The 24,871-nt window shown below is 39.9% G+C and overlaps 1 protein-coding gene across 3 annotated transcripts in view; it reads left to right on the forward strand.

Annotated features, from left to right (window-relative positions):
• LOC109930748 (bombesin receptor-activated protein C6orf89 homolog) overlaps positions 1 to 24,871 on the forward strand; it is an 80,889-nt gene that overhangs the window by 54,726 nt on the left and 1,292 nt on the right. Inside the window, exons 6-10 of one of the 3 annotated variants that reach the window (XR_007264747.1) lie at positions 15,313 to 15,531; positions 17,209 to 17,318; positions 17,631 to 17,719; positions 20,816 to 21,121; positions 23,449 to 23,612. Coding sequence is in view for 2 of the 3 variants with exons in the window: in XM_048612003.1 (XP_048467960.1) it covers positions 15,313 to 15,531; positions 17,209 to 17,318; positions 17,631 to 17,719; positions 20,816 to 21,121; positions 23,449 to 23,537 (813 nt within the window). In the remaining variant the exon portion in view is untranslated. Of the gene's footprint in view, positions 1 to 15,312; positions 15,532 to 17,208; positions 17,319 to 17,630; positions 17,720 to 20,815; positions 21,122 to 23,448; positions 24,839 to 24,871 lie in introns of those variants that run through there. The other 2 variants (XM_048612003.1, XM_048612004.1) reach the window with 2 other exon arrangements.

Below are 24,871 nucleotides of genomic sequence, written 5' to 3' on the forward strand. Positions count from 1 at the left end.
TCATAGAGAGTTTAGACTTTTAATTTGTAGTGTGTGCTAAGGCAATTAAATTATCTGTAGCTAAAATCTAATGATCTTTAAATAAGTGTGATTTATTGTTAAGTATCGAAACATGGTGCATGCTTTCTATCAACCTAGGTCTGAAAATCAAGAGCGTTTGAGGAGTTTTTTGCATTTAAAAAAAAAACTCTAACTTTGTGTGATGACTCTGGGAATGCCTGAGCTTAATTTCTAGCGTGCTGCCCCAATGACTAGTGATAAAGTTGAAGATGCGCCAGCGCTATCCTGGTTGTCGTGAGAAAGCTACATTTCTAGCCCTACACCTTATTGGTATTTTAGTTCTTTAAATCCAGAAGGATGGTCTGTCAGGAACTCCCTTCCTGAATCTATGTTGGCTGCTAATATTCGTTATTATGATATTCATTGTTTCTATTCTTGACCAATCCAATCGTCAATGCCTCGCCAATATTCACACTAAGGTATCTGGATATTCTTGGATAAATTCTACTGCTGGTGATTTCCTGGTCTTTTCACCTGTTTGGGGCTTTCATTTTTCATCTGGAGATGATATGAATAGTTCTTCCCCGCCCAGTCCCACGAGTGTTCTCTTGTTGCAGTGCTTACATCCTCTTGCTTTGCCAGTTGTTTTGGGACCAACAATCGATATAAGCTTGCAGCGGTTTAAGTTTTAAATCTGTACAAGACAATGCGACGCTTGCGTCATTGTTTCCAGGATTATAAGCATCGCGTTTCCTTTCCTCTGCGCCTTGAGTAGGACCACCCCACCTATAAAGTCCAGCTGATCTGATCTGCCCCTGAGGCTGACACAGGATCTCAGGCAGAATGGCAACTGGATCATTCCAAATGCTGCTGCTCATTTATCTAACATTCCCCGAGCCTACCCGCGCTCTATCCGAAGCAGAGAAGGAGGATCTGGTTAAAGCACACAACAAGTATCGCTCTCAAGTACCTAATGCATCCAACATGCTGAGAATGGTAAGAGGTGCGATTCTGTCAGAGTTTAAGAGCACCTGTCTGTTTTACTGCACTGTGACCCACGAGATTCAAGTTCATTGCATTTTAGTCTTAAGAAGCTAACGTTGACATTGGGTTGATTCAATATATCTGTAAATTGTGGCAGGCAGAATTGCAGGTATTCTTTTTGAAGGGAAGAAAATTTTCTATCAGATCCGCAATAATATCCAGTGACCAAGATATGTTTATTTTCATTGCAGTCACTAACAAAGTTGTTCTTTCCTAGCCTAGCCTGCATCGTTTGTCTCCTTTTTTTTGAGACGGTAATGATTTAAATTGACCTGGAAAGAAGAAAAAAGTTTCCAGCAGTTTGATTTAAATCACGACGAGCTATTATTTCCTGAATTCGTTTTTTTCTTGTTGGTTAGAGAAGTTTGGAGGAAAGGTGAATGGGCAGAGAACATGTCGGTTTTAGAAACTCGGCATTTTCCTGTGCAGTGTTGGGTGGAGGAACTGTTCTTCGTGGGAGTTGAACATATGACGGGAGTCTATGGAGACAGGGACATGAGTGGAAGTCACTTACTGACTTGGGTGTGGATTTCGGTGTCAGGAATCTGATGGGGAGCCCTGTCTCCACATTTGTCTCTGCTCCAATTTTCTGCCGATTCCTGGAGACGTCCCGAGAAAGTGGGTAATGGTGATGTTGTAGTGACACCTTTAAAACACTTTGCGTCAATACTCGCCGATTCATCTAAATCAATGCAAAAGCAAATAGATGTCCAACATTCATAGTTTATAGAACGTTTATGCCTCTGCCAATTTGGATAATTGCTTTAGTAAGATATAATTCCCATCTATGTATCTTCTATCTCCAAACCTAACGTAGTCATACTTGCGTGCAAACATTTCCAACTGTAGATTCCTGTGTCCACATTTTGCATTCTATGTTTTTGTGTCAACAATGAGCCAATATATATTTATTTTTTCTCTCAGGGCTTCTCCAGATTTTTTCAAGAGTTTGATTTTGGTTTCCAAGAGCTCCTTTTTTTTTCATTTGTAGCTGTAATGAAGTGATGTAGTAGCTTTACTTTTCATAATTATTTAGACAGGTATGGGGTTTGGAATCAGAAACTGAATTAGAAAAAATTATCAATATTCTTAATAATCACGACTGGTCCACTAAAATTAAAGCCACAGCAAACAAGCAAAACATTAATGGCATAATTTAGGATTATTTAAAAAAGCAGAAACACACTTTTTTACACATGAAAGCCCTCACCCTAAGTATGCTTTCCATGGACTGATAAGGTCACAACTAAACAGTTACATGTTTATCTCTAACACAGCTACTGCAACTCAAGTAATTCACATTATGTAAGATGTTTTGATATGTAACACAACATCATAAATGCTCATTTTTAGCATTTTAAAAAATGTTTTCATGGGATGTGGGCATCGCTGATTAAGCCAGCAATTATTGCCCGTTCATTTTTGTTTCAGAGAAAGTGGGTGAGGCCAGGTGGTTTAGTTACATTCATTACTGTTAGGGAGGGAATTCCAGGATTTTGACCCAGCTACAATGGAGGAGCAGCAATATATTTTCAAGTCAGGATAACATGTGACTTGGAGGGAAACTTACAGGTTGTAGTGTTGCCATGTATCTGCTCTTGTCTTTCTAAGAGGTAGAAATCATGGGTTTAGAAGCTGCTGCCCAATCAGCCTTGGGTGAGTTGCAATGCATTGTGTAGGTGCTGCCATTGTGCACCAGTGGCAGACAGAGTGAATCTTGAAGGTGTTAGATGGGATGCCAATCAAGCAGGCTACTTTGTCCTGGGTAGTAGTACTTGAGAGTTTTTGGAGCTGCACTCATTCAGGCAAGTGAGAGTATTCTCTCACATACATGACTTGTGCCCTTAGATGGTGGACAGGCTTTGAGGAGTCAGGAGACACGTTGTTTGAAGTAGAATTCTCAGCTGGCTAGTCTATTTCAGTTTCTGGTCAATATTAACCTTAAGAGGTTGATAGTGGGAATTTAGTGATGGAATGCCATTAAATGCTAAGGGATGATTAAATTCTGTCTTAGTTTAGATGATCATTGCCTGGCACTTGTGGCATGAATTTTACTTGCTACTTAATAGCCAAAGTCTGAACATTTTCCATGTGTTGCTGCATTTGGACTTAGTTGCTTCAGTATTTGAGGAATCACAAAAGATACTGAACATTGTACAATTATCAGCGAACATTCAGAATTCTGACTTGCGTTAGGGGGAATATCTTTGATTAAACAGCTGTAGATGCTTGGACCTGATGACCCCCTCCACCACTTTGCCAATGTTTGAGTCTAGACTGATGGGGCAATAATTATCTGGATTGGATTTGTTCTGCATTTTGTGGACATACCATTCCTGGATGAATTTCCACTTTGATGAGTAGATGTAATTTTTATTTTATTTGTTCATGGGATGTGGGTGTTGCTGGCTTTGCCTGCATTTATTGTCCATGTCTACTTGTCCATAGGGTAGTTAGGAGTCAACTACATCACTGTGTGTTTGGACTCACATGAGGTCGGACCAGATAAGGAATGTGGATTGGCTTCCCTAATGGGCATTAATGAACCAGATATTCTTTTTTACAAAAATCTACAGTAGTTACATGGTTGCCTTTTTTTTTAATTCCATACTTTTCCTTTTGAATTCAAATTTCACCATCTGCCATTGTGGGATTCAAACCGGTTTCCCCAGAATATCAGTCTGGGGTTCTGGATTACTAGCCGAGTGTCAATAGTTCCACGCCACCATCTCCCCTAAATTGTATTGGAATAGCTTGGCTAGGGATATGGCTATTTCCTGAGCACAAGACTTTAGCACTGTTATCAGAGCCCACAGCCTTTGCAGTATCCATTGCTCTCAGCTGTTTCTTGATGTTCAGAGGAGTGAATCGAATTGGCTTATGATGATTGTTGGGGACTTTAAGAGGAGGTCAGGCTGAATCTTCCATTAAATACTTCTGCCTGAGAAAGCTTGTAATCGGTGAGACCAAGCGGAGGCTTGGAGACCACTTTGTACAGCACCTGCGCTCTATTCACAACAAACAACAACACCTTCTGGTCGTGAACCATTTCAACTACCCCCTCCCACTCCCACTCCCTGGGTGACATGTCCATCCTGGGCCTCCTCCAGTGTCACAATGACACCACCCAGAAACTGGCGGAGCAGCACCTCCTATTCTGCCTCAGGAGCCTACAACCCAATGCCTAAACTGGATTTCACCAGTTTTAAAATCTTCCCACCCCCAGCCTCATCCCATGACTAACCCACCCTCGCATCCCCGCCTCCTTGACCTGACACAATCTGTCCATCTTTCTCCCACCTATCTGGTCCTCCCACCTCACTGACCAATTCCTACCACCTGCACTCACCTATCACCATCCCACCTATCTTCTCCAGCCCCACCTCTCCTCTCTCTATTTATTTCTGAGCTCCCTTCTCCCCTCCCCCATTTCTGAAGAAGAGTCCCAACCCGAAACGTCAACTTTCCTGCTCGTCTGATGCTGCCTGGCCTGCTGTGTTCCTCCAGCTTCACACTGTGTTATGTCTGGCTCCAGCATCTGCAGTTCTCACTATCTCTAAATGCTTCAGCCTTGTCTTTTGCACTATTGTGCTCAGCTCTCCATTGTTATGGATGAAGATGTTTATGAAGTATTGTCCTGTTGTTGAGTCTTTAATTGTCTACCAGCATTCATGCCTGGTTGTAGCAGGACTACAGCATTTTGATCAGATCTGTTAGAAATGGGATTACTTCGTCCAGTTTATTGCATGCTGCATACATTGCGAGGCATGTATATAGTCCGGTTTTATAGGTTGACCAAGTTTACACCTTACTTTCAGGTATGCTTTGTGCTGCTTGTGGCATCTTTCTTGCACTTTTTTCATTGAACCAGGGTTGATCCCCTGGCTTGGTGGAAATGGTAGAATGGGGAATATTCAAGACCATGAGGTTACAAATTACGGCTGTATACAATTCTGTTCAGCTGATTACCCGTAGAGCCCCATGAATGCCCAATTTTGAGTTGCTAAATCTGTTCTACCTTAAATTAAATTATCTGATGGACACGGTATTCATTACAATAACACTCTCTACACTTGCCACTGTATAATAGCTCCTGAATTCTTGTGGCCTTGAGGTATAGGAGATTCGATTCATTTGCAATGAATTTATGATGTTTGCTTTCATCATTCCCAGTTAGCTTTGTATTTGTTGGAAGGTTTACAATGCTTTCACCTCTTTGCAGACCCTGTTATCTGCTTTCATGTTACTCTTATCTCCTTTTCAGCTACCTTACCACTTTTACAGACCCACTGTTTCCATTGTAGTCTCCCTATATCACAGCACCCCACTTCTAAAACCCCAACCTTGCTCCAGACAGATGAGCAGCTTTGATTCCTCCCTGTCCTCACCACCTCCAGCCTTGCTACCTGCATGTTCTTATTTCTGCCTATATCACACAGGCTGCTTCTCACCTATTATGAGTCTATCATCAGCAAATCCAAGAGAGAACTATGTATAGTGTATAAATCTCCTAGTACCTGAAGAGTTAACCAACATCACAAGTTGAATTCAGCCCATCAGGATATAAAGAACTGTTCCCAGGAGGAACTAACCAGTTATGTGTGTGTAACTGAGTTCTGTATGTGTTCACCAGTGTGTGTAAGGTGCTTTTGTGATTGTTCTTTACAGTCAATCTTCAATTAGTAGTATGAATGTGATCTTAATTTGAGTATGATAGTCTCACAAGGGACAATTGTGTATCTCAAATGTAATGTAACTAGCTACTAGATAATATGCGATAAACCCATTCAGTGTTCATCAAGACTGAGCTTATCTTTTCCGAAGGGTTTGCATTGGATCCTTCTTCACGTGGTAATAGCAACATAGACTGGAACTAGGAAGAAGGATTTGTGGCAGTGAGTGTCTACTAGGATCGCACATGGTTCCATCTGAAACCAACACCTTTCAAGAAGAACCAGTTGATGGTTGGAGGAGCAGCTCCTAGGAGATTGACAGTTCTGCTTATGTGACTCTTCACTGCACCTGTTATTGAATTTTCCTGGGCTTTTTGGTGGCTTTATGGGGAAAATTTGCTCCTCTATTTGTTTTTGCATTGGTCAACAACATTTATCAATATACAAGTCAACAATGCTTTACAAAGAAGATACTGTCTTCAATAACTGAAGTGATTAATACATAAAATAGTTTAAGTAAAATGAATATAAACTTTACAAATCTCAGCATTAAATATATTAATTAGATGACAATTTAAGTATTTTGATGTCTTCATCATTTAAAAAAAAAAGTAAGGCTTCGGTTTCTATTCTAAACTTCAACCAGACATTTTTACTTTTGGAGTTTAGGTTGCATTTGTTTGTATTTGTGTATCCTGATTATTGTAGTTTGAGGGATTTCCCAGGAGTGAATGTGATTTCCGCATTCTGAGAATTGCAGGGTATGGGTTTGTTGGGGATGCTGGTGTTTCATTTCCCATTCCACTGCACTTCCCTTCCTTTCATGATCCTGCTATACAGTCCAAATGCTGGAGTCACCAATTCTGCTAGACTGTACCCCTCTCCAAAGTGCCAAAAATGCTTCTTAGTTCTGTTGTACTACAGAAACCTCCTCGGACATCTCTCCATTTCCCAACTCTCAATTCCTCAAGCTGTATTGCCAATGTTCCCTGATCCCAGGAATGTTCTCCTGTCCTAAGAGCAACATTTCCAATGCACCCAAATCACAGGATCCTCCTCTGATTGATTCCAGCCACTAACGTCTGTCCAAAGTGCTCTGAGAACCTCCCAATTAGTATTCTCCAAAATGCTGAGATCCCTCTCAAGATAATACACATCCCATGTTGCCAAATGAGGCCCTTTCCCCCAGTTCTATGACGTTGTGTTTTTTTCCCAAGAAGGAATTCACACTCTGTTTAATTTTTGGATGTGGAGCAGTATTAGAGCAAAGGTAGATTGGACAAGATTCTCAGGAGATACAAGATATTGCCTTCTAGTATATCAGTGACATATCAGGGTTACAAACCCCAGCTGCCTCAAGGGTAGGGGTTGTGGAAGTGGCCTTCACAAAGGAAATCAGTACTTTGAGGTGCCTGTAGACAGCAGTTTCACGTTTCTGAATCATGTAGGAACACAGGGATCACTGCTGCCCAATGAATGTTACCTTTAGTCTCCAGTTTAAGATCGTAGTCCTCAAACATACTTTTCCTTGGTAAGCTAGAATATTGGAAGTGACATACAATTTGTCGCCTAAGTCTTTGTCAAGAAGACATTCCAAAATTGCACAAAATGGCATTCAAGTTTTCAGGATCTCCTTTAAAAGATCATGTAATTGAGCAAGTGTCGATGCATGGACTGAGGCCATTGCCTTGCTGCTACTTCTGTCCGTCTGATTTAGCAATTTTGTTTCAGCCGCTAACATTTCTCATTCATAAGGGCTTCTACTTTTTGTGATATTCCCAATCTGTTTCATAGGCCTTTTTCTTGTAAAACTGCAACTTCTATACATCCTCCTATCATGTTCTGGTCTACTACTTAGACACAATAGCAGCATTCAAGAAGCATCTTGATGAATACATGAATAGGAAGGGAATAGAGGGATATGGTTCCTGTAAGTGAAGACAGTTTTAATATAGAAAGGCAAAATGTGTCAGCACAGGCTTGGAGAGCCAAAGGGTCTGTTCCTGTTCTCTATTGTTCTTTGTTCTTCAATTCAAAATCTCTACTTCTTACGATCAGCATTTCTTTTACAAGTTCACAATCTTCACCTAGGGCCATGGTAAACACCAGATCCATTTTCAGAATTTGTACAATTATTTCAAATTATTCACACCTTAACCTCATTTTGCTAATTTGTGGATTTTATCTTCAGCCTGTCAGCTTTCACATTTAGGTGTTTGTATTTGCTGATGGCTTTCACCTTCAGTCCGGTCCCTATTAATTTCTCCACTACCTTGTTCATTATAGAACATAAAACATTACAGCACAGTACAGGCCCTTCTGCCCACGATGTTGTGTCGACCTATTATCCTACTCGAAGATCAAACTAACCTGCATACCCTTCATTTTACTATCATCCATGTGCCTATAAGAGTCACTTAAATGTCCCTAATGTATTTAATTCTACTACCACTGCCGGCAGCGCATTCCATGCACCCACCACTCTGTGTAAAGAACCTACCTCTGACATCTCCCCTATACTTTCCTCCAATCACCTTAAAATTATGCCCCCTCATGATAGTCATTTTTGCCCTGGGAAAAAGTCTCTGGCTATCCACACTATCTATGCCTCTCATCATCTTGTACACCTCTATCAAGTCACCTGTCTTCCTTCTTCCCTCCAATGAGAAAAGCCCAAGCTCTCTCAACCTTTCCTCATAAGATCTGCCCTCCATTCCAGGCAGCATCCTGGTAAATCTCCTCTGCACCATCTCTAAAGCTTCCACATCCTTCCTATAATAAGGCAACCAGAACTGAACACAGTATTCCAAGTGTGGTCTAACCAGGGTTTTATAGAGCTGCAGCATAACCTTGCAGCTCTTAAACTCAATCCCCCTGCCAATGAAAGCCAACACACCATATGCCTTCTTAACAACCCTATCAACTTGGGTGGCAACTTTGAGGGATCTATGGATGTGGACCCCCAAGATCCCTCTGTTCCTCCACACTGCCAAGAATCCAGCCATTAACCCTGTATTCTGCATTCAAATTCAACCTTCCAAAATGAATCACTTCACACGTTTCTGTGTTGAATTCCATCTGCCACTTCTTTGCCCAGCTCTGCATCCTGTCAATGTCCCGTTGCAACCTACAACAGCCCTCCACGCTGTCCACAACTCCACTAACCTTCGTGTCATCAGCAAACTTACTAACCCACCCTTCCACTTCCTCATCCAACTCATTTATAAAGATCACAAAGAGCAGAGGTCCCAGAACAGATCCCTGCGGAACACCACTGGTCACCGAGCTCTAGACTGAATATTTTCCATCTACTACCACCCTCTGACTTCTATTGGACAGCCAATTATGTATCCAGATAGCCAAATTTCCCTGAATCCCATGCCACCTTACTTTCTGAATGAGCCTACCATGGGGAACCTTATCAAATGCCTTGCTAAAATCCATATACACCACATCCACTGCTCTGCCTTCATCAATGTGTTTTGTCACATCCTCAAAGAATTCAATAAAGCTTGTGAGGCATAACCTGCCCCTGTCAAAGCCATGCTGACTATTTCTAATCAAACTGTGCTTTTCCAAATAATCATAAATACTATCTCTCAGAATCCTCTCTAATAATTTGCCCACCACAGAAGTAAGACTAACTGGTCTGTAATTCCCAGGATTATCCCTATTCCCTCCCTTCAACAAGGGAATAACATTTGCCACCCTCCAGTCATCTGGTACTACTCCGGTGGACAGTGAGGGGACAAAGATCATCTCCAAAGGCACAGTAATCTCTTCCCTTGCTTCCCATAGTAACTTTGGGTATATCCCATCTGGCCCAGGGGACTTATCTATCCTTATGTTTTTCAAAATTTCTAGCACATCCTCTCTTTCCTAACATCAACGTGTTTGAGCATATCAGCCTGTTTCATGCTGTCCTCTCAAACTACAAGGTCCCTCTGACTGGTGAACACCTGAAGCAATGTATTCATTAAGGACCTCCACTACCTCCTCCAACTCCTGGCACAAGTTCCCTCCACTATCCCTCATTGGCCGTACCCTCAGTCTGGCCATCCTTTTGTTCCTCACATAAGTATGGGACGCCTTGGGGTTTTCCTTAATCCTACCCGCCAAGGCTTTTTCATGCCCCCTTCTAGCTCTCCTAAGTCCATTCTTCAGTTCCTTCCAGGCTACCTTGTAGACCTTTAGAGCCATGTCCACTTCTTGTTTCCTCAATCTTTAAGCACGCTTCCTTCTTCCTCTTGACTAGATGTTCCACATATCTTGTCATCCAAGGTTCCTTCACCTTACCATCCCTTCCTTGCATCAGTGGGATAAACCTATCCAGCATTCGTAGCAAGTGCTCCCTAAACAGCCTCCACATTTCTGTCATGCATTTTCCTGAGAACATCTATTTCCAATTTATGGTCCGCAGTTCCTGCCTAATAGCATTGTAATTCCCCCTCCCACAATTAAATACTTTCCCACATTGTCTGCTCCTATCCCTCTCCATGACTATAATAAAGTCAGGGAGTTGTGATCACTATCACTGAAATGCTCTCCCACTGAGAGATCTGACACCTGGCCTGGTTCGTTTACAAGCACCAAATCCAATATGGCCTCCCCTCCAGTTGGCATATCTACATATTGAGTCAGAAATCCTTCCTGGACACACCTGAGAAAATCTGTTCCATCCAAACTATTTGCACTTAGGAGGTTCCAGTCGATATTAGGGAAGTTGAAGTCACCCATGACGACAACCCTATTATTTCTGCACCTTTCCAAAATCTGCCTCCCAATCTGTTCCTCAGTGTCTCTGTTGCTTCTGAAAGGTCTATACAAACTTCACAATGAAGTGACTTCTCCTCTCCTGTTTCTGACTTCCACCCATACTGACTCAGTAGACAAACTCTTCTCGATGACCTCCCTTTCTGCAGCTGTGATACCATCCCTGATTAGCAATGCCAATCCCCCACCTCTTTTACCTCCTTCTCTATTTCTTTTGAAATATCTAGACCTCAGAACATCCAAAAACTATTCCTGCCCCTGTGATGTCCAAGTTTCCGTAATGGCCACAACATCGTAGCTCTAAGTACTGATCCATGCTCTAAGTTCATCACCCTTATTTCTGACACTTCTGTTAAAATAGACATGGTTCAACCTGTCACACTGACTGCAACTTTGCCCTATTATCTGACTGTCCTTCCTCACAGACTCTCTGCATGTTGTATCTGCCTGTACACCAGATACCCCACCCTCTGATGCGTAGCTCCGGTTCCCATCCTGCTTCCAAACTAGTTTAAACCCTTTAGGAAACCTCCCACCCAGGATATCGATGCCCCTCCAGTTCAGGTGCAACCCATCCTTCTTGTACAGGTCCCACGTTGCCCAGAAGGTATCCCAATGATCCACATATCTGAAGCCCTCCCTCCTACACCAGCTCTGTAGCCACGTGTTCAGCTGCACTTGCTTCTATTCCTTGCCTCAATAGCCCGTGGCACCGATAGTAATCCTGAGGTTACTACTCTGCTTGTCCTGGCTTTTAGCTTCCATCCTAACTCCCTATATTCACTTTTCAGGTCCTCATCCCATTTCCTAGCTAAGTCATTGGTACCGATGTGTACCACGACTTCTGGCTGCTCTCCCTCCCCCTTAAGAATCCTAAAGACTCGATCCAAGACATCCCTGACCCTGGCACCCAGGAGGGAACATACCATCCGGGAGTCTCGTTCGCGACCACAGAATCTCCTGTCTTTTCCCCTAACTATTGAATCTCCTATCGCTATCGCTCTCCTATTCTTCCCCCATTCCCTTCTGAGCCACAGAGCCAGGCTCAGTGCTAGAGAACTGGCTGCTATGGCTTTCGCCTTGTAGGTCGTCCCCCCTCAACAGTATCCAAAGCAGTATACTTATTATTGAGGGGAACAGCCACAGGGGATCCCTGCACTGTCTGCCTATTCCCTTTCCCTCTCCTGACGGTCACCCAGCTACCTTTATCCTGTAACTTGGGTGTGACTACCTCCCTATAACTCCTATCTATCACCTCTTCAGCCTCCCGAATGATCTGGAATTCATCCAGCTCCAGCTCCAGTTCCCTAACGTGGTCTGTGAGGAGCTGAAGTTGGGTGCACTTCTCGCAGGTGAAGTCGGCAGGGACAGTAGTAATGACCCTTACCTCCCACATCCTACAAGAGGAGCATGCAACTGCCCTAGCTTCCATCCCCTTTTCTCTAGATTGCCAAAAGAGATAAAGAGAAAAATAAAGCTCACCTTACCGGCCCTTCACACAGAGTCTTTTATTTGGTTAGAGGAGGACGATGGTTGGGAGACACTACACATGTAGTGTTTCGGGTTTAGCCACTGCCTGTATATATTAGTTCATTTACCCAGCAGTCCCCGTGTCCACATTTGCTCCTGCTCAGTCTTCGCTCCCCCTATTCACAAGGCAAGGTTTTTTATACCGAAACCTTACCTTCCTGGCTGCCCCCTGGCTCGGACTCTCACGACTCCCGCCACTGAATTATTACTCCTTCCTCTTTACTATATATGATTAGACTGACTAAATCTAACTGCCATGACTACAAAACGCAGGACTAAGTTTTTTTTTTTTTCCTTATCCCATTCCTTTTATATTCATTGCTACAATTTCATTAATGTCTCTTACTAACGGGAAACTCATGATGGGCCATAATGGTGTCTTCTTTGTATATCTCACATTTACCTCTGATCTTTACTATAAGTTTTGTGTAGCCATCATCCTTCACTCCTGTATCCTTTAATAGGATTTTAATCTGTGATAAGATGATTGGACTGATAGAGTTTAAAGATAATTAGCTTCTTCTTCCCTTAACCTCCCATCTCTGTATGTCAATAACACATGCTTAATATTTTGAGTAGAGGAATTAGGTCTTGTTAAGGGAGTACAATAGTGTCAGGATTGTGAAAACTGTAAATCCACTGACTTCTCAAAACAATTGCCTTGTTGTGTTCCATGTGCAGTTTAATTTGAGCTTTTTGCATTGATAGCCTGCTCAACAATAATGGGCATATCTCTTGACCCTGCCTCTGTGTTGATAAACTGGTTTAACCCAGTTATGTTACAGGGAATCATCCTTCCATTTAGTGGTTTCAACATGTTGTCATCCCCAAACCTGAAGCAGATAGAACTCTCAAACGTCTTAACCTTAATTTGGCCCTTGTTATTTCAAGAATCTGGATAATATTTTAACCAATGCACTGCGCAGTGTACATACATCCACTGTCCAACACAGCACAACTGAATCTCCAGGTAGAATTTTTACAACCTTGTACCTATTTTTGTAATCAACCTGTTCAGCATGTGATTACACACCTCTGGAGCTTCCTGGGCCTCCTGGTCCAGGGGTAGGGGCACTATCACTGTCCATCAAGAATCTGTTAAATTGCATTTTATGTTCTTCTATGGAATATCCATCCTGATTTTTAAATTTATCGAACCCTGACCAGTCTCATATGCATTTAGTATCATCTTTTAGTATATTTTGTCCATAAAATGAAATAGATTTTCCAAACCTTTCTCTGCCCAAATCTTGAGCTGCATCTGTGAATAATATAAATCATGATTTTGTTTCTGTGTGAAGATCATGTCTTGTTTCTTTTTTAGGCAAGGATGTAATCTGTGTCTATATATTCACTTAATTTTTCCATTGGACATAAGGCTCAACTTCACAGAACATCAATGGGAAATCATACCTCAACACTTTACACTTGGTTCCAACTACTCTTCACCAAAATAATCAAAAGTTCAACTTTCTGTTTGAAAAAAGTCATAATTTCCAATCTTCTCCTTTAAGCAACCATTCTTTGTGACCAATGACAATCTGGATCCATCCTATTGGGGAGACAGAAAGCCGAAACACTTTCCCTCGTGGATAAAGCTTGTTGGCAACCCAGTCTTGTTGATCCTTCCTAGGAACCCTCCCCCCACCATTCCCATCCTACCCCCACACAATGTGGTACAGGTGTTGCCTACATAAATGTGATCAGTCAATTAATAGCCACTTTCGGATTCTTCTTAAGCTAAAATAAGGCCATTGTAAGGTTTGTTAATGTGATTGTCCTCACTTTAACTCTGTCTTTATCCTGAACTTGAGAATACGGCTCAAGATTCTCAAGATGTCATTATGCTGCTATTACAGCTGAATGGTGACAACTCCTCAGCCCTGTCTCATGGTGCAACTTTGCCATTCAGTAGCTCTTCATTGTCAAATCGTCTCTTCAAAAGAAGGTATTGTGAAAGAAATAAAACAACGATGTCCAGTCAAGGGGAAATGATACCTTTTAATGAGCGCTCACTAGTCTTCATCCTAATGCAACAGGCCAGCCAGTCCTTTCAGTAATATTAGCTTTGAGTTACTATTACTAATCGTATGCTTTTTGTTTCAGCTTCTGAATGTATGGTTCAAGGCCACCCTTGAGGACTTTGCCTTCCTATGACATTCTAAATGACCAGATACGGGAGAATTATGAGAATCTGTGAACAGCTGATTTTGGGGCTGATCATCGGGTGGGAAAATTATTCAGGAATGCCTATAGTTTAATGTTTCAGCCAATAATGTTAAGGATACTTTTAACTAATAATGTTAGAAACTTAGACAGTACTTGGGGAATGTTCTAGAGGTGGGGTTTCATGAATATGCTGATGAGCTTCTGAAGTAAACTTCAATTTAACTGTGGCTATAGTAGTCATGAAGTAGTACTTGCACGAAGGTTGGAAAACAGCTCTACAGGCTTGCACATCATGTACTGTTTGCTAATCAGCATTGTTTAAAAATAACCTGGAAGTCTATCTTGAGTTTATACAAAGATCCAAAGAACCATGCTAGAATGCGCAAGTCATTGAAACTGATTATCTGATCGTTTATCTCAGTACTGTTTGCAAGATATTGTTGTTGCAAATTGGCTACCAGGTTCCTACACTTCAAAAGTACTTGCTTGTGTAGCAGTTTGGAATGTCCTGAAGGTTCTGTCTTTCCCTATCATTCTCATCATGATGTTAGCAGTGTGGTGGAGTCCCAGACAATAGTTTTCAGGCAGGAAAAGTAACATTCTTTGTCATCTGCAACATGTAACTGCTGAATGTGTATATGTACCTAAACGACCACGAAGCAGAAGTGGCCCATACCTCTAAGCTCCATTCTCAAAACTTCGCAAATATGTTTGGTTCTCCAAAATTGTTTTATATACCCCATACAGGGGATCAGGAATAATGTACACTTACTACTTGTGATCCATTTTCAAAATACAAATGTTTTATTTGATGCTAGGCATTGCCAAAAATATGGATTACAATGGCTGTCCATTGTATATGATGATTTACAAATGACTGGCTATTGAATGAATATTACTTCATGTAAACCTTGCCCATCTATCGGTTGTTCTGACTTAGAAATTTATGATTATTGTACTACTTTCAATAGTGAGCCATGTCTTATTTTATTCTATTCAGATGGGACACATTAGAATTAAATTTAGCTCTGTACTTAAACGGATGATTTACAACCAACTGAGGAAATATTTTGCGGTAATTCCTTGACACCTGTTTGTGCAATTATGATTTTTTCATTTTTAGAATTGGGATAAAGATTTGGAAGAAATAGCTGTTGAATATGCACAGAAATGTATCTGGGGACACAATAAAGATCGAGGAAGAACTGGGGAAAATTTATATGCAGTTACTGGCCTACTCAATCTGCAAGAAGCAGTGGAGAAATGGCATTTAGAAGTTGAATTTTATACATATGAGACTATGGAGTGCGCTCCAAAAAAGCTGTGTGGTCACTACACACAGGTAAGAAATTTTACTTTTAATTAGCTTAATTATTTGTTCTCCTTCATTGGTTTGCTATAAGAGCTGACTTATCATTTTCTGTTGTAATTAAGCAGCTCCCCAAAATTGTTAGTGACAAATGTGGCTTTATCTGAGGGTTGGGCAACTGATTTAGCTGGCTGACAACTTTGCGATGCATAGTGATGTAAACAGAGCCTGTTCAATCCCTGAACTGGATGAGGTTACCATGTAGGCCCCACCTTCGTAATCTCATCTCTCACCTGAGGCATGATGACCCTCGTGTTTTAATTCACCACTCATCATCTCTGTCTAATAGGCATGCAGGTGGTGGCGACATTCACTTTCTATCTAATCCATGAAATTGATCTTTATTTTTATTATGACGAGCTACTTGATAGTGTGGCTTGTCTGTGATGAGATCTACTAGCAAATCCAGGGTTAATTATTGTAGCTGTACTCGCATATTTGAGTTGGTTTTAGAAGACATGTTTAAAGTTTATTGTTAGTAACTGCATTTGGCACCTAGAAGCTTCTCAAGTTGATAGAATCACAGAAGTGTTACAATGCAGAAAGAGGCTATTGAGCACATCATATCTGTGCTGGATCTCTGAACATTTTAACTTAGTGTTGATCTCCTGCCTTTTCCTCATAACCCTGTGTATCATGTGCATTAGAATAATCATTCAATGTCCTCTGACTGCCTCAGTTAAATCTGCCTCCATTGCAATTCCAAGCACTGTATTCCATTCCTTAAGTACTGGTATTGTTAGAGTATTTATTTCTCTTCTCGCATTTGCTTCTTGGTTCTCAGTCTGTTTATGAGTGGTACTAGTTATTCTGTAATCACTGTTTCCTGTCTTACAGTCTCAAGTTCTCCAGTCTTTCCTCATAACTGAAGTATCTCATCCCTGGGACCATTCTCATGAACCTGTTCTGTATTCTGTCCAGTCCATTCACATCATTCCCACAGTATGGTCTTCCAGATCTACACATAATACCCCAGATAAAGTCTAACCAGTGTCTTACATAACTTCTGCATAACCTTCTCGCTCTTGTACTCTATGCCTCAATTTATAAAGCCTTAAATGCTGTATGTTTTCTTAACAGCTCTCTCTACTTGTCCTGCCACCTTTTAATGACTTATGTACAGGTACACTTAGGTCCGTCTGCTCCTGCACACCTTTTAGAAAAGTACCCTTTGTTTTTCATTATTCTTCCATATTCTTTATACCAGAGTGCATCACCTTATACCTGTCCGCATTTAACTTGATCTTTCACACATCCTCCTACTCCACCAATGTGTCAATGATCGAAGAAGTTCTACACTATCCTCTTCTCAGTTTGCAATTCTCCCAATTTTTTTTTTAAATTGACCCCTCTATACCAGGGTCTAAATCATTCATTTGAATATAAGAAGGGTCTAAGCCCAAAACGTCAGCTTTCCTGCTCCTCTGATGCTGCTTGGCCTGCTGTGTTCATCCAGCTCTACACCTTGTTATTTCAGATTCTCCAGCATCTGCAGTTCCTACTATCTCTCTCTAACAAATCCATGGCTGTTATAAATAAATCCACACTTTTACATGCGATTATTAAATCTACCCCGAATAATTGTTTCTCATTAGTTCAATTTTTCATATTTTGATTTCTTTTAAATCTGTGATTACATGATGTTTACAGCTTGTTTGGGCAGATAGTGATAAAGAGGGCTGCGATAGTCACATTTGTGAAGAACTCCAAGGCCTGGATTATAAAAACGTGTCTCTTCTGGTCTGCAACTATTTAACTCCGTAAGTATAAATTTCTATACAAAACCATTTTTAGTTCTTCCAAGTTAAAGTTGACATAGGAATGTTATTTTTTGTACTAAACACTGCTTACTGACAGTTACATTCAACAAAGTAAACTAATGCTATGACACTATAGTATTTTCTATTTCAGTACTATAAATTATTTTGGTCTTTTGTGATGCCACTTTTAAATAGTTGTACAGCCCTGATGTAGTAAAAGTCAAGTTATTTTTCTTTGATATTTGTCTGTGGAACATTTTTATGAGAATTTATGAGCCAGCTTAAACTTGTTATTTACATTTCTATTTCTAGAGGCAATGTAATTGGACAATACCCATATAAGGAAGGAATACCTTGCAGTGAATGTCCGGATGGAACCAAGTGCGTTGATAAACTTTGTAGTGAGTATCTAGTTATATAATAGGAATAAGGGCCTTGGAATAGGAATAGACCGCTCAACTTTCCAAACCTGCTCTCCCTTTGATAAGATGATGTCTGGTGTGGTTGTGGTTTCACTTCCACTTTACTGTCTGTTCCCCATAACTTTTACTTCATTGTACGTCGAAAATCTATCTCGGCCTTGAATATATACAGTGTCCCAGTCTCCTCTGTTTTCTGGGAGATAGAATTTCACATACGAACAACCCTCTGAGAAAGAGAGAATCTCCTCACATCTATCTTAAACAAGAGACCTCTTATTCTTACTTCTGAAGAAGGGTCCCGACCTGAAAAGTCAACTCTCCCGCTCCCCTGCTGCTGCCTGGCCTGCTGTGTTCCTCCAGCTCCACACTTTGTTACCTCTTATTCTTAGCCGGTGTTCCCTAGTTCTGGTCTCCCACATAAAAGGAAACATCACCCTGCTATCCATCCTATCAAGCGCCCTCATGATTTTATATGTTTTGATAAGATCACCTCTCATTCTTTAAACTCCAGTGGGTATAGGCCCAACCTGTTCAACCTATCTTCATTAAATAAACCCTTCATCCAGGAATGAGCCAAATGAACCCTCTCTGAATTACTTCTAATTGGATTACATTCTTCTTCAGGTAGGGAGACCAACTGTACACAAATCTCCAGATGTGATCTCATTAAGGCACTGTACATTTGGAGGAAAAGTTTCTTACTTTTATTTTTCATTCAACTTCACTAAACCACAACATTTCATTTGCCTTCCTAATCAATTGCTGTGCCTGCATACTAATTTCTTTGTGATTCTCATAGACTCATCGATGTTAACAGAAGACCATTCAGCCCATCGTGTCTACACCAGCCAACAAACATCTGACTAAACTAATCCTATTTTCCAGCTTCAGACCCGTGGCTCTGAAGGCTATGGCAATGCAAGTGAATATCTTGGATACTGTTTAAATGTAATGAGTTTTTAATTCATCCACTCTTTTAGGCAGTCAGTTCCAGACTCCCATCATGCTACAAGGGTAGTCCCCTGAACCTAACAGGAAATACCTGACCTTCCTCAGCTCCAGCCTTGCTTCCATCAATTTCTCCAGCCTCCAACCAGCATTTGCTTGGCAACCCTCATTCATATTATATGCTCCACTCCTTTGGGCCCTACTAGGGTATAACTCCTGTCCTAATTTGCTATACTGCCAACCAGTCCTGATGTCATTCTATTAAGACTGATTTGAAAATGTAAATGAGCCCTGTTTATTGAAAATGGACAGACGTTTTCCGTTCATGAGTTTTAGATGTGTCACACCCCTGAGGACCTGAGGGATTGATCCTGGTAAAAATTAAAATTAATTCCTCTATTATCATTTATAATACTTCCATTTTTCTCAACAGTCAACATGCTATGCATTGGATGAATTAATTAACATGGTTTCATCAAAACATTTCTCAAACTGGCAATCCCTACCAAAAGGCACCTGGGAACACAATTACCTTCAAGTTTCCCTCTGGTTATACAGCAGCCAGACTTTCAACTATATTGTCATTGCTCATTGTCACTAGGTTAAAATTCTGGAACTTTATGGGAATACCTTCACCACAGGCTACAATAGTTTAAGACAATTCATCACTACCTCCACAAGGGCAATTAGGGATGGTCAATGAATGCCTTACTAGAGACACCTATATTCTACAAATGAATTAAACAATATAATGTGCTAGAGAAACTCAGCCGTTCTTTGAGCATCTGTGGAGAGAGAAACCGGAAATGTGAGACAACCTGCCAGCTTCAAACAGATTTCATTGTTTGTACATCAGTTTGGATGGACATCCCAAGTTTCCAAGAGAAGATGGATAGAGTTAGGGTCTTCTTGAATTGCTGCAAATATGGTGGTGATGGTATATGTTTTTGGACATGAACCTTGAGTTGATGCTGTTTTGATGGCATTGCTGCTCTGTCATTGTCGGTGGCTGCGAAGGTGAGAGGCACCATTGAAGAAACTCTGGAAAATTGCAATGCACATTGTAGATAATATATACTCCAGCTGCAGTGCCTTTGGGCAGGAGCAAGTAGGTGTTGAATACAGTGGCAGGCAAACTAATAAAGTGAGATTTAAGTCTTGGATAGTGGCACATTTCTTGAATGTTGCAGTTACACAGTTCATTTCTTACCAAATCTTGTATTAAAATAGTAGACAAACTTTAAGGGACAAGAGGAAATCCAAAATCCCTGAACTGAGCTCTGCTTTTTTGTCACATTGTTAAATATAGTTAGTACAGTTCACGTTCTGTTAAATAGTTACACCAAGATGTTGAGTCATAGAGTTGATGGGTGACTTGGTGATGGTGATAGTTGCAATTCAAAGGACAATGGCTGGCTTCTCTATTCGAGATGGTCATTACTATGAAAAACCCCATGTTTTGCAAATTTTATCTGTGACTTGGCCATTGAATCCTTGATATCATCCAAAGGCTGCCATGTATGTCTCATAGTTGGATGAATTGTAAATAGAATGAAACACTGTGAATCATTAGGAGGTAGACTAATTCTATGCACCAAATACTTACCAATGTCTCTAATGAAACATTTGAAGTTGGGCTGAACTCATTTTCCTGAGGAATTCATTCACTGATGTGTCAGAACCATGAATATCTGTCTCTGGAAACCAAAATCAATTTTTGTTTTGCCAAGCAAGGCTCTAATCATTGGAAGACTTTCTCTTTGATCACCATTGATTTCACATTTGCTAGGGCTCTTTCATATAATACTTGGTCAAATGTCTTAAACAAGAGACCTTGATGAGAAGTGCAGAACTCATACCTGTCCCAACTTTCAGTTCTTTTCTGGTGCTAATTGTGGGTCAAATATTCCTCTTTAGAGGGAATAAACTTTACAAGTAAAAGCTCTAATAAATGCAGCAAAAGACGCAAAAGACATAAAAGACAATCGGATCCAGCTTTCCATGTTTTTGGAAATGTGATTTTAAAAAAAATTCTTGAAACTTTAGTTTCAGCATTAAAAATATTTATTCTTCTTAACAAATGATTTTAGATCAACTTAGAAATTGTTTTGAAAATTTATTTTACAGCATCTATACTAGAACCAGAACTAGAACCAGAACCAGAACCAGAGGCAAAGCCACAGCCAATCACAGAGTCAGAGACAAAATTGGAGCCAATCACAGAATCAGAGATGAAACTGCAAACAATCACAGAGTCAGAGGCAAAACTAGAGCCAACCCTGGGGTTAGAGACTAAATTGGAACCAAAAGTAAAGCAAGGGACTACTCTGGAGCCACATGTAGAAGCAAAGACCATACCAGAACTAAAGAATGACCCAGAAATGAAATGGACAGTGATACTACAAGACCCAAATTTGCAGCCTGATTCAAAATGTAAGAAATTGTCCTTGATCTGTTGATGATGTCATCTTTACAAGCTCCTTCTCATCCATTTGCTTTCTCGCAGATTCAAAGTCATGCTGTCTGGTGAGGAGTCCTGTTTCCTCCTGCAAATTTCTTGCGTTTATTCTGAATAAATATGAAATCCCTCTTTTTTACTTGACTGCGAGTCAAAACAGCCAAACTGAAATTTAACCTGTTATTTAATAATTAAATTTTTCATTTTTAAAATTATTTTCGCCAGTAATACCTCATTGTAAAGTTTAGGTTTTAAATAAAAAAAGTAAGAAGTTTTTGAAATGAATTATTTGGAGAAATGAAAATAGCATAAATAAAAATTGAGTAGCCAGAGTCTGAGTTTGAATACCTATTGCTGTCAAAGTGTTCATTTGAAGGTGAGTTCTTTTTAACATATAGTAAGATTCTTTTATTAATTTCGTACACTCATCTCCTTGGTCTGTATTTTTTCAATACCAGTCATTTTATCGTTTTAGTTTTATGCTTCTTTTTTGTTCCTTTTCTCTGTATGATCATTTTTCTCTCCCCTATTTTTCTCTCTCCCTCTCACATGTTCTATCTCCCCTCATTATTCTAGAATTCCCAATAAGAGTTAAATATTTATGGGAAAAGGAATCAATTGTCTAATTCTATTACAAGTTTGACTATAACTGTGTGATTTTATTTCAGCCTTTGTTATATAAGGAACTTGCCATTCTCATCCTATCTTTCACCAGTTATTCAGTAATGAGGAAGTGTCATCAATGGTAGAAATTTGCCACTCTGTTAAAGTGTTACTCTGACCCCCAAAAATTTACAATTCTGTGTAAATTAAGAGTCAGTGAGTGGAACAATGAACTTTTGTGGTGAATAAAATGGGCAATAGCAAATTGGTCACCAATTGTACTTGTATACAATTTTCCTTTCCCTGACTTTAGTACCAGGGAATATCAGTAAGGCCTCCAATCTCCTGCCGCCTGTTTTGTGTCCACGCAGATGCTAAAAGATCAATTTTAAACAATCTTTTAAAGACAAATTATGATCTTCAACGCACTAACTACAGATATGCAAGTCCCACATAGTCAATTACATTTGCCTCGTCATGAATCCCTGATATGCACTTATACCTTAAAACTCTGAGGTTGTGGCAGTGAAGATTAAAATTGCTGGCAGCTTCATGAAATCATCTTGGGCCTGCTCTCTGGAAGTCACTCCCCAAGACCTGTACATGTCTACTGGCCATCCTTGCCTCACATCTTGTTCCTTTAAAACTCTGACATTTCATTGCCTTGATTCAGTTGGAGGTTATTACATTTTATTGTTATTCCCATCAAGTCTCTGCATTTTTTGCTTTTTGTGTGATTTTCAGCAGCAAGACTAGAGATAAATTGGAGCCATTCTGCCAGCTTCTGAATCCAAATGGATTTTTTTACAAAAATTGTTCATGGGTTGTATGACAGTGGCAAGAGACTCATTTATTGCCAATCCTTGGTTGCCCTTCAGAAGGCAGCATTGAGCCTTTTTGTTAAATCACTACATTCCATGTGGGGAAATTGGTTCCGAAATGCTGTTGAGTGAGGAGCTGCAGGATATAAGGGTCTCAGATTATTTCTTCATGTTAACGGCACAAAATAAATGAAATTTATTGCTCAGCTACAGAAAATCTGTGGTTCCCTTGCCCTTTTTCTCTTTTCCTGTTCTTATTTTTTTTTTGCTTTTCATGCTGTCCAGTCTACAGATTTCTCTTCTCTGTCAGAGCCTCTACAATCCTGTTCTTAATGGCTTTTTGCACCTAGCATTCTGGTTGGAAGCACTGACAAAATGAACCGACTAAAACAAAGCAGTGCAGATGGTATTTAACTGTAAAACCAAAATTATGTAGTCACTACATTAAAAATTTTAATGGAGTGAATCATGAACCTTGTTACTTAACAATCAAACAATCTAGCGATTTTTGTTTTTTTTAATTCTTTACAAGAGTTTTCTGGATTTTGCGCTTTGAAAGTTGTTGATTTTCAATGTACTGCCTGTTCTGAGCGATACAAAGTCCAGATAATCTGACTGAAAATGACAAAACAAATTCAATTTATGAAGGAATGCCAAAATCAACCCACTTAGCAAAAGACAAGCAGTGCACTATTAAGTAGAGTGCTTCCTGTCATTGATAAATAAGGGAGTGTCAGTTTATCCAACAAAATATTATACATTTCTATTAAAGGAAAATTGTACAAGTTATGCTAAATATTTTTCACTGGTAAATGAATTATTATATTGTTTTAAAGCTTGAAATATGAACTTACATTTTGAATTTTATTTTTCAACAGGTAATCAAGTAAACAATGGGAATTTGGCACTCTCCTCTTGTATTCTGACACTCATCATGTTATTGGTTTTGTATTTTGCACAAATCTAGTGGCAACAATCTTGTATCCAGTAAGATTTCCTGAGGTTCCCCTAATGGAACATCATCCTATAGAAGTTTGCACTGGTAAACATGCTGATTCTAAATATACTAGTTACTAAACAAAAAAAAAATTAAATTTCTTTTCAAATTGTCTGATTCCTAATATGTTTTAGCTTGATCAGTTTCATTACTGGACCTTTAAAAAATTACTTGAAATAGTTTTAGGTTGTAATTTGATGCTCATGTTAATCTTACCATTGCTATTCAGATAGCAAACTTGTTAACTTGTAATATGAGACCAAGTTTAAGAACAACAGCTGAGATGAGCTTTAAATCCAATGGAAGACCAGAAGATATCATGAAACCACATTTTTGTTTTCTCTGCTGCTTCTTGTTCTTCACCTAAAAAGCTTTTATAAGAACAGATCTATTTCTCATTAAAGCCCTTAACAGCCTTAGTAATAATGGGAACCTAGGTAACATCAGAGACTAAGCATCCATTTCATCAATTACCATCATGAATTTAATTTACAGTTGTCTTAATTAGGGCTGATACTTCAGTTAGCTGAGCAGTGCTCAGTTGAAGGTTTCTTTAATCAATGAGCAGCATATGGCTCAATATTTCCATGTGTTGCTTTGCTGTATATTTCACTCTTCCTTGAGCAAAACCATCACTACCAGTTTATAGTTGTTTAAGTAAATTATTAAAGCAGCAACAACAAATTACTTATATAGTAGTGTCTTTAACATGCAGTGTTAAAATGCCTTTCAGTCTTTCCTTCGCCATGCCAAATCCTTCTCCAATCTTACACCATTTTCAATGTAGTGCATGGACTTTGCAGGCTACATATTTCAAGCTTTTATTTCAAAAGAAAGACTTGCCACACTTGCTTCTTCCTGGGTTGTATTCATGAACAAACGGTATTTTGCTGAGTTAGGTGACAATTGCTACATTTTTAACAGCTTTGGATAGTAACATTTGAAATTGTGACTTGGTTAACTGTATCCTTGGTGCATACCCTCACAAAGCTTACCTGAAGTCATTGACAGGTAGGCATACAAAGGTCTGTAGATATGGCATGTGGCATGCCCATATCCATTACGTCTTTCATTTCATCCAGTGCTACTTCAGCCATGAAATATTGCATTTTAGGGCAAATTCCAATTAATAGTTTAAAATTATTGTGTACTGCACTTTGTTTTCAAGACAACAGCGTTGGTAAATGCCCCAAAAAATTAAAATAAAAACTGTTTGATACCATAGATATCAAATTGCAACACTAAATTGAAATACAGGACAACAAGGTGCAGGGCTGGATGAACACAGCAGGCCAAGCAGCATC

Source organism: Rhincodon typus, chromosome 25 (assembly GCF_021869965.1).
Source record: "Rhincodon typus isolate 14 chromosome 25, sRhiTyp1.1, whole genome shotgun sequence".
Taxonomy (NCBI): Eukaryota; Metazoa; Chordata; class Chondrichthyes; order Orectolobiformes; family Rhincodontidae; genus Rhincodon; species Rhincodon typus.